This window comes from Nycticebus coucang, chromosome 16 (assembly GCF_027406575.1).
Source record: "Nycticebus coucang isolate mNycCou1 chromosome 16, mNycCou1.pri, whole genome shotgun sequence".
Taxonomy (NCBI): Eukaryota; Metazoa; Chordata; class Mammalia; order Primates; family Lorisidae; genus Nycticebus; species Nycticebus coucang.
Genome location: NC_069795.1, coordinates 87,796,471 through 87,806,750, shown reverse-complemented (window position 1 = coordinate 87,806,750; position 10,280 = coordinate 87,796,471). Strand labels below are relative to the sequence as shown.

The 10,280-nt window shown below is 42.7% G+C and overlaps 1 protein-coding gene across 2 annotated transcripts in view; it reads right to left on the bottom strand.

The window, feature by feature from the left end:
• Positions 1-845: 845 nt before the first annotated feature.
• Positions 846-10,280, bottom strand: part of DGKG (diacylglycerol kinase gamma) — a 224,144-nt gene continuing 214,709 nt past the window's right edge. For both annotated transcript variants that reach the window (XM_053565639.1, XM_053565638.1), the window contains one exon: positions 846-3,741. In XM_053565639.1, coding sequence (XP_053421614.1) covers positions 3,643-3,741 — 99 coding nt within the window. In that variant the 3' untranslated portion in view covers positions 846-3,642. The remainder of the gene's footprint in view (positions 3,742-10,280) is intronic.

Here is a 10,280-nt window from a genome sequence, read left to right as displayed (position 1 = left end):
GACTAGACAATTGAAATAATTTCCTGATTGATTACTGTTGGATTCTGGAGCTTGTGGCCAAGGAAGACTATGAAGTTTCCTTCCTCTGAGGGTTGGTAGAATTCTCCTCCTCCTTCCTCCTCTGCCATCTTCCCCTGCCTTTAATATTAGCCTTAGACACCCACCTGCCTGGGAGTGTTGAGGTACAGGCCTGTAACTCAGGGAATTTGGGAGTCTGGATCTTTCCCATCCCCTTGGTTCTATTTTTATGAATCCCAATTGTGGTAGAGTTGCACGGAAGGCACAGCCTAACTGGGACAGGAGGTAACTGAGAGTTTTGGCCAAGAGGAGAGGGGGCTAGAGATGGGAAAAGTTGATGCAATTATTTTTGGCAGGAGTTGGAACCAAAGCATCAGGAGAGAGTAAGTTTTAAGACTCTCTGGCAAAGTAACTTCCTAATCTGTCACTGAGTATGTGTAAAAAAGTGATTAGTGGGTCTCTATATTTATCATGATTACTCACAAATATGTAATTTACATAATATATACAGCACATTAAGTACTATGTCACCTTATATAATGTGCATATGTATAATGTATATGCATGTTATGTAACGCCAGTCTGGAGGCTCTTCCAAGTTCTGCCAAGTATTTCCTAATTTATTTGGCAATTTTAACGTATCTTTTCCATCTGTGGAAAGAACTCTCTTGAGAAGAGCTAGTGCCTGACCTGAATATAATCATCCTGCTCAGTCTATCTCCACTCTCAACTCACTGGGGAAACCCCACAAAGACCAAGCCATAATGAGATGCAGCTCCTAGCCCATTGGTTCAGGGACAACACAAAGTACTGATGATTTCCTGTTTTATTGTTTTTATTGCTGGTGGGATAGAAGTGTGGGGGCAGGTGAGAACATGTCTGTAGCATGGTCAGAATCAGAATAAAACAAGAAATAAGGGACTGGGTTTTCTCTTGACTGTGTGTCTTCAAGGAGTCAGTAAGATTTATTAAGCCTTGTTCTCATGAAGATTGAGATAATAGTACTTTCTCTGCTAACCTCAGAGGTTGCCATGAGGGTCAGGATGGGAGAGTACTCTACAGTAAGAAACCACAGTCACAGTGTTTCAAGGGTGATTTGTAAGGTAAGATTAAACAACACAAGACTTACTAAGGTTGCCAAGTTGTAAGTACATTTCCACGGAAGTTTGTTACACTCTGTGCCTCTACTAAGGAGGACTTGGAATTTGTCTCTCAAGTGACATTGGAAGTCTTGTGCACTAGGATAGAGCAGGTAAGGGGCCAGTCTCTGCAGGCCCCTTTGTGAGACTTGCGAGGCTTTGAGAATCAATTTCATCTGTTGAGAGTGCCATGTCTCAACAGCCTCAATCTTGGGGGAGCAAGACTGAAACACATGCAAAAGCTTCTGTATGTGTCTTAGAATCGGTGACCGCCAACCCCTAACTTGCCTTTGTTTCAGAATCTGGTAGTTTCCAAGATAGTACCTGTAGTCATTCTGGAGGTCGTTGGTCCCATTACCAAGGATCCTGTTATTAAGGGATATTCTTCAGGTAGCCTGGTTTTCTCTTTGCGTGACATTCTGCACCGTGAAGTTGAGCCAGTGGTGCTAGATCTTGGTCCTAGATGGTCCAAAATGATTGCTTCCTTCAGAGTTAGGCTCAATCTATACACATAATCTGATGTTCCCTTTCTTGTTCAAAGGAGATTAGAGGCAGCTCAGTGGAGTGATGTCAAGTGAGTCCAATTTTCCTCTTGAGCAATCTCAGAGAAGGATGAAGTCCCAATGAAGCTCTGCACAGACTTGCCCTTGGGAAAGGAGGGTAACACTGGTGCAAAATGAATGAAGCCTGCTGAGCTCTGCTGAGACCCTTCTGTTCTGGCTGGCAGTTCCTTGCAAAGTTGACTCGATCTCCCTGTGACTCTCCACTGAAGTCATCCCTGCAGTCAGAGGAGTTTTCCAACTAAGAGATTATGCCGACCATGATCAGGTGACATGTGGAGAGTTCCATCTGACGATCTGTCTACTGTCTTCAACCTCAGGTCAACTTCTTTCTAGTTCAGGCCACACGGCACCTCCAGGAAGCATCACGAAACTCTCATTTTCTTCTGTGGGCTTGTCCCAACCACGCACATGCTGCTTTACTAGTTTTTTCCTGGGAAACTGGATCCAAGTGGAATCAAGATCCTATTCTGAGATGTGTGGGCTCTTCTCTATTAGATATCTTCTTAGTAGCACCTACTCTCAAACCCCAATACTGAGCCACCATAGACAAGTCTCTCAACTTCCCTGAGGCTCAGTTTCATCATCTGACAAACAGGGAGGTAAATCTTGCCTAGCATACCATGGTTGTTTAGAGGATCCGGAATAGGTGTTCTCAGGCTCTTCATGATAGGGAGCTACTTCTGTTTCTTTTAAACTTTATAATCACCATGGGGCAATGTGTCTTGACAATGAACCGGTGGAGTTGGAGAGGAAGGAGCTTTTTCCTTTCCCACTTTCTGTCCCCATATTACCTATGTTTTTTTTCCAATCGGGAAAAGTCCATCAGTAAATAAATATTTATATATAAATATATATGCTACAGATATATACACATGTAAGACCACCAGAAGGTCCTTCAGGTCGTACTCTGGGAATGGTAAGTGCAAAGAAGCAGGAGGGAACCGCCCGGTGGTTTGTCTCCTGGTTTTCCCAGCAAAATTCCTTCCCTCCCATCTCTGACTTCAGGAATAGTCTGCCACCAAGGCTTGGAACTCAAACAGGAAACATGCTTTGGCTTGAAAAAGAAAGAAGCTGGGGGTGGTTTTTTTTTCTTCCTTTTTTACACAATATTATGACACCAATTTGAAAAATAAATCCCAGTTTCTCTGCTTTCCCTCCCAGGTGTTCACAGAACTAAGAAAATAAATACCACATCTAAGGTGCGCTGCACAGGCAGCTCTGGGGGCTCTTGGAGCCACCTCTAAACAAACACACAGTCACCAGGAGAAGGCTTCGGGAAAATAAGTGCCCACTGACAGCGCAGAGAACCAAGAATGGAAACAGCTTTCCACAGCCTTTCTGCCTCCTTAGCAAGTTCAGGGAGAAGTTGTGCTCAAAGGACAACTCTGAAACAAAACCAATGTGTGCTTGCTGAGCCCTGCCCAGGAGTATGCTCCTGGAGCCATGGGCTGTTTGTCTCTGTACAGAAGGACCTTTGTGCAAGTTCCCTGGAACTGAAGCCCTTTCCCTCGGCCACATCCGACCTCACCGTAGGCAGGAAACCTGCAGCCTGCTCCTAGCAAGTGTCCATAAGGAAACTTGCAGGGATAGTGGAAAGGAGGGGGATCTCTCCCTCAGTCCCAGAAAGTCCTCCTCAGGGCCTGTGGGAACGTGAAAGTTGCTGCATGAGCTAACCCCACCCTCGTGGGCCTGAAGAACATTCCAAGTGTTATGTTGGCACTGGCTCTGTTAGGGTGTATCTGTTATTGAAATAGGTAGGACATAGAGCAAGGTGAAGTTTTCTTCCTGAAGGGTGGCTTCGCTTCCACTGGTTGGAGAAGAGTGTGTGTGTTTGTATGTGTGTGTGAGTGCACATAAATGTGTGTGTGAGTGTGTAGTTACAGTTTCTCGCTTGCGCTCTTGGTTTAGCTGGCATTGGCTGTTTAGTCTTTTGAGCGGCTCTTTCTCCTCAATGAAAAGAAGCTGCTCTTCTGGGGAGGTCCCATCATCATGGGCGCTTGGTTCTTGTGAGTAATTTTAATCTGAAGACAAAGAGGAAGAAATGAATTAGTGCCATGCAAATTTTCAGGAGCCAAATGTAGGACAGAGCATAGGGTTAAAAGTGCTAGGCTCTTAATTATTGTGTTCAAACCCTTATACTCTACACTTAGTAAACTTCACCTGCACCCTTCCAAGATGCACACAGTTATGATTTAATTAAAAAAAATTCATGAAAAAAAGGAGCAAATCAAATTACCAGAGACAAAGAAGAACATAACATAATGACTGATGAGGCCATTCTCGTAAGAAGACATAGGAATTCTAAATGTGTATGCACCAAACAATAGTACATGAAAACAGGTGAAGCAAAAACTGATAGAACTGAACAACTGATAGAGCTACTGGACAGAAAATCATCAAGCATATAACTAACCAAGCTAAACATTACCAGCAACCAAAAGGATCTAATTGATGTTTACAGAACACTTCACCGAGATGAAGTGGTTCTAGATTTTGATGTACCCTGCATAATAGAAGTTCCTAAATAAAAAAGACCCCCCCACACACAAAAAAGTGCTAGGCCCTAAGGACAGGGTAATCTTGACAAAATCTAAGTTTCACTGCTGATCATGAGCACTGAAAACAATACTGACTAGACACAGCACACTGTCCCAGTCCTAAGTCATATTCAGCAGTGATAAGAAAAAGGGAAGACAAAAGGGCAGCAAACAGGATGTGTTCAGAGTTAAACCATACAGTTAAACATACAGTTAATGAAAACTCCTCGTTTTTTTTTTTTTGAGACAGAGTCTCAGTATGTCGTCCAGGGTAGAGTGCCATGGCGTCACAGGTCACAGCAACCTCAAACTCTTGGGCTTAAGTGATTCTCTTGCCTCAGCCTCCCAAGTAGCTGGGACTACAGGTGCCTGCCACAACACCTGGCTATTTTTTGTTGTTGTTGTTGCAGTTGTCATTGTTGTTTAGTTGGCCTGGGCTGGGTTCAAACCCACCAGCTTGGGTGTATGTGGCCAGCACTGTAACCACTGTGCACAGGCACCAAGCCAGAAAACTCCCTGTTTTTTAACCTTGACTCTCTCTTTGAAGCTTGCTATGGGGCTGTATTTTCTCATACAGCATGAGATTTCAATAAAGGCCTGTGAGGATCATTGGGAGGGGCCATACCCTTGTCTCTTTGTATGGAGGGTCTGGGGTATTGGCCTCCCAGGGTCTCTCAGTTCATTGCAAAATGGACTGAGTAGGTGTTATTATTTTTGCATCGAGACCACACTGACAGCTCAAGGGAGAGTAAGTCCCAGAGAAAGGAAAGAGGGCTGGCTTTGGGCTGGAAGGAGCACCATGCAAAAGGACAAATGTCCTCGAATAGCTTCAAAATTGGCAACCTGACCCTAACTGGGCCTGGAGTTTGGCACTGCTGGAAGTGAGGGGCAGAAACACTGGGGGAGAGAGACAGGTGTGAGCCTCCCATGTGGTGATTAGCTCACCCTTGTCTTATGTCTTTGCTATCCATAGACTCTCAGAATGTCACAGACAGAGGAGGCCTCAGGACCTTCTCATTCAGACTCTCTGCGGGATAGATAAAGGAAGTGGAGTCTAAGGGGCCTTCATCCAAAGGGCCTTCATCCAGCTTAAGTTTATCCAGAGAGGGCAGAACAGCTAGAGCCCAGAACCTCAGACTCCCAGCCTCCACTGCACCTGGCCAGTCCTTTCCAGGCAGTGCAGGGATGTCAGCCAACTGACCGGAGCCTTTAGTCTGACTTCGCACCAGGTAACTCCATGTGGAGAGTTCCCAAGTAAGTTCCTTAGATGTTTCTTCTTTTCTTAGTCTTTCAGGGAAGACTCCAATTTCTTTTAAAAGCTTTTTTTTTTTTTAAATTTTAGGTTTTATAAATGTTTTCTCCTGTAAACTTTAAGTCAATTGAAAAACACTGATGAAGTTGCATTTTTTTACTTTCTCAGGCCTTGGCTTCAAAATGCTTAATCTCTATCTGAATGTGGCCTAGTGACACTGTGACTTTAATAATCTACAGTATCAGTTCATCCACAATCTCTATCAAGTACAGCACATGTTCAGAGTAGGAAGATGACATGGCAATGGTTAAACACTTAGGATTCAAAGACCTGGGTTTGGGTTCTGACACCTCTACTTCTTTGCTTTGAAACTTTGGATGAATCATTTAACCTTCAGAGCCAGTGATGGCTGAACTGTAAAATGAGGTTGATAACATTTGCCATATTTTTCTTGCAAAGATCAAATGATATATTGTCAACAAAAGGTCACTGTGCACTATAAAATGGGAAGTAACAGTTAAGTGCTTGTCTTATATTGGAGGAGAAAGCAAGATGGATGTGAACCATTCTCGTGGTTTCTACATTACTGGAAATGACAGTGTGACCACAGAGAACAACAGACGAACTCTTGAAGAGGGAGACCCATCCCTAAGTTTAAATAAATGTGGGATAAAACGGGTGATATCAAAAAGGTGTATAAGGAACCAGGGGAGTCTGATGGGAGAAGTGAAAGAAATTTAAGATTCGAAGGAAGAGAAGGAAATGTGCTGGAGAAAAGAGAGAGAGAATGGGCGGCGCCTGTGGCTCGGTTGGTAGGGGGCCGGCCCCATATACCGAGGGTGGCGGGTTCAAACCCGGCCCCGGCCAAACTGCAACCAAAAAATAGCTGGGCGTTGTGGCAGGCGCCTGTAGTCCCAGCTACTCGGGAGGCTGAGGCAAGAGAATCGCTTAAGCCCAGGAGTTGGAGGTTGCTGTGAGCTGTGTGATGCCACGGCACTCTACCGAGGGCCATAAAGTGAAACTCTGTCTCTACAAAAAAAAAAAAAGAAAAGAGAGAGAGAAGGTGCCGGGAAGAGGACATGTGGATGAACAAGTCGAGCAGGGCAAAGGGCGAGAAATGCGGTCAGGTTGGGACAGCTGGTGCAGGGCTTTGAGGGGAGGTGGTAAGACTGGGTTCATGTGAAGTAACGAGGAACCTTGAGAGACGGAGAATAACATGACAAGAAAAAGAATTTGAGGGAAGTTGTTCAACAGCTGTCATCAGAGTGAGCTGGAGTGGGGTGTTTGACTAAGAAGCCAATTTTAGATTTCTAAGTCTCCAAGCAATGGACATTGTGGACAATTAGCATAACCTGGTGATGAAAGCTGAAAATGACCCTGAAATGGTATTGTGCCAGCTTGGGGATGGCCAGGTCAGTCTTTCTAGTCATAAGAGGAACAAGCCAAGGATATGTCTGACACCAATTTGTGCTGTGTGTTTTTCTGTTGGTGTTTTGTTTATTCCAGAATTCATGGAAGTGAGGCACAGCTTGCAGTCTCTGATAGCATTTATCTGTGGCATGCAATTTGGCATTGTGATCGTATTATTAGAGATTTGTGGTACATTCCCTTGTGATAAGCCTCCTCTCACTCCTGAGCTCATGTGAGAGCGCTCCCTTGACGAGAAGGACTTCGGTATATTCACCATGGTATTCCCTTCTCAGAGCACGGCCCGTACACGTGTCGACTGAGGTTTACACCCAAGAAGAAAGAGCACCTCTTGGCCACAGACATAGCTGTGTCTGGGGTAGCTGGGGCACTGTCTACCATTTCTACTAGTAGAGCCCATTGCTTTTAGACGGTAGCAGACCTTTGCTTCTCATTTTTCTCCCTTCAGCTGAGCTATTTATTTGCTTGCTAGCACCTCTAGGGCAAAGAGGAGGAAGTGAAACTCAAAAAATCACTTTAGTTTGTTTCTTCAGCATTTCTGACCTAAGTCTTGATAGGGGAGGAGTTTGGGGATCTTGGGTAACATGACATGTTGGTCAGCTTTGTGGATTCTATTACTCCAGATAACTGAGAGAAGCATGAGATCATATCCTCTTTTCTAGGCAAAGAGATGTCAGTCTCTTACCTCCAAATTAGGGGGCTAGTGAGTAAGACACTTAAGATCCTATTTTAGAAAGTAGCTAGATGTGGCTAAGCCCACCTTTTCCATCCATGGTAGAGTATTACACATTTCTGTAGTTAAATCCTACACTTTTTTGGTAATTGAGCAAGTCAGATAATTAGTTGATTTTCTTAGAAACCATTCATAACACAACACCTGACAGGCCCCAAAGAGGACTATAGTCCCATGTTAGTTTTCTGCTCTAATACAGAGAGAATGGGTAGAGTGGACTCTTGCGTGATATAGTAGACTCTGCATTCACAAAACTACTTCTACTTTAAAAGAGAAAAAAATTTTAAACCTCACTAGTGCTGGGGGTGGACTTTGTTTGGGGGGGGCATTACTCACAAATCAACACATTTTTACTACTTCAAGAGAAGCAATAAACTGAGGGAGTCCTTCCTAAATATTGCCCTCTGAGGGAGAATGATTCAGATAATGCCTAGTAAAATAGCCAATAACTTTAAGTGTGGCCCCTTCTCACACCATTTGGGAAGTGTCTGAGGTCTGCCCTAATTTTAACTAGAAGTAAACAGAAAAGCACAAACCTGAAGGGTCTAAAATCTTTTCTGTAATATTTTAAAAAGTTAAGGAAATAGTCCAGGTTGGTGTGAGGCTCAGGAAGGAGGGACAGTTTGCATAGTCTCCAGGTCTTCCCTGTTTCTGCGTTCTCTGAGATCTTGGTGAGAGCATTTCCTGACATCAGAGGCCTTCAATTGTAACTGGACGATCAGGTTTCCCAAGGGATGGAGAAGGGTGGAGCTTACTGACAAACTGTGAAGTTTGACTAGATTATTGATTCTCAAACCGTGGTCCCAAGATCAGCACTGGTATCACCTTGGAACTTGTTAGAAAATGCCAATTCTCAGGCATTCAGACCTACTGAATCAAAAATCTGGGATGTGGCCCAGAAATCTGTATTTTAAAACACCTCTAGGTTATTTGGATATATATGTGAGTTTGAGAATAACTGAACTACATAACTTGCATCATTTTCGTGTTTGAGATTCTGCTGTGATCTGATTCTGGGAGAAGATTCTGAATTTTGAAGCTCGAAGTATGGTACCTAACTGTGATGGTGAAGCATAAGAGTGCTGCTAGCATGAGAGATGTTTCTGTAATAAATATATATTTTATATACCTATATTTCTTTTATTTTTTTGTAGAGACAGAGTCTCACTTTACTGCCTTCAGTAGGGTGCCATGATGTCACAGGACTCACAGCAACCTCTAGCTCTTGGGCTTCAGCGATTCTCCTGCCTCAGACTCCTGAGCAGCTGGGACTATAGGCGGCCGCCACAACGCTCGGCTATTTTTTGGTTGCAGTTCAGCCGGGGCTGGGTTTGAACCCGCCACCCTTGGTATATGGGGCCGGCGCCCTACTCACTGAGCCACAGGCGCCACCCTATACCTATATTTCTATGCATAAATAAATATATTTTCATTTTTAAGAATTTTAAAAATACAGAAAATCTAACAATCACACAGAGGTAATGACTGTCAAACATTTTGGTATACTGTTTTGTTTCCATGCTTATGTATGTTTTTAATAAAGTTGAAATCATCATCTTAATCAGCTGTGTTCATTTACTATTTCACAAGCATTTTTGATATCATTAAATATTTATTAACTATGATTTTCAGTGGCTGAAAATGACTCTATATGATGAATCTCACATAGCTTCTTGAAAACTTTCCCTAAATGTTAAACTTTTAGGTAATTTCCAGTGTTTGCCTATAAGGAATGATAGAAATTGGCATTCTTATAAATCAATCTCTATGTTTTTGATAATCTGTATTTTATTTACAATTAATTCATAGAGCTATATGAACAATTTTTAAGGAGGGAAGAAAATGAACTAGATCAATGTATATCAATATTTATAGGAGTTCCTTATATGTGGCTTTTGATGCTTTCCAGAATGGCTGTATCTGTCTATACTCCCGCCTTACTGTCCAAGTGCACTGACCTCACCATACACTCGACAGCAATGAATATTATCTTAAGACAAATAAACAAAAATATTGTGCTAATTGGTAAATGAACTAAGGTGTGGCTTTTGCACTCTATTAATCTGAAAATCTTTTCTTTTTCAAAAATTTGTTATATTAAATATTATTTCATAGGTTTATCAGCTCATGGCATTTCTTTGGTAATGTGTCTGTTCATTATTGCATTGTTAGCATTTTTTTCTGCTGGATTCTAAGAGCTGGTTTCTTTATACTTGATAGGCATTAAGGCTAATATTGGTTATTAGTCAAATATATTGGTTAATAGTTAAATATATACTTTTTTCCTTAGAAAGTCTCTGCCCACAGTGTAATTATAATCTTTTTCTTTTTTTTCCTGAGAGCTAATAACAAAATTGGAGGGTTTTTTTTTTGTATGTTTGTTTTGGAATATAGTTTGAGGTAAGAAGTTGGTACGTAATGACATTTTTTGGCTTGGTGCCCATAGCTCAGTGGTTAGGGTGCCAGCCACATGCACCAGGGTTGGTGGGTTTGAACCTGGCCAGGAGCTGCTAAAACAGCAATGATAACAATAATAAAAAAATAGCCAGGCGTTGTGGCAGGCATCTGTGGTCCCAGCTACTTGGGAGGCTGAGGCAAGAGAATCACTTA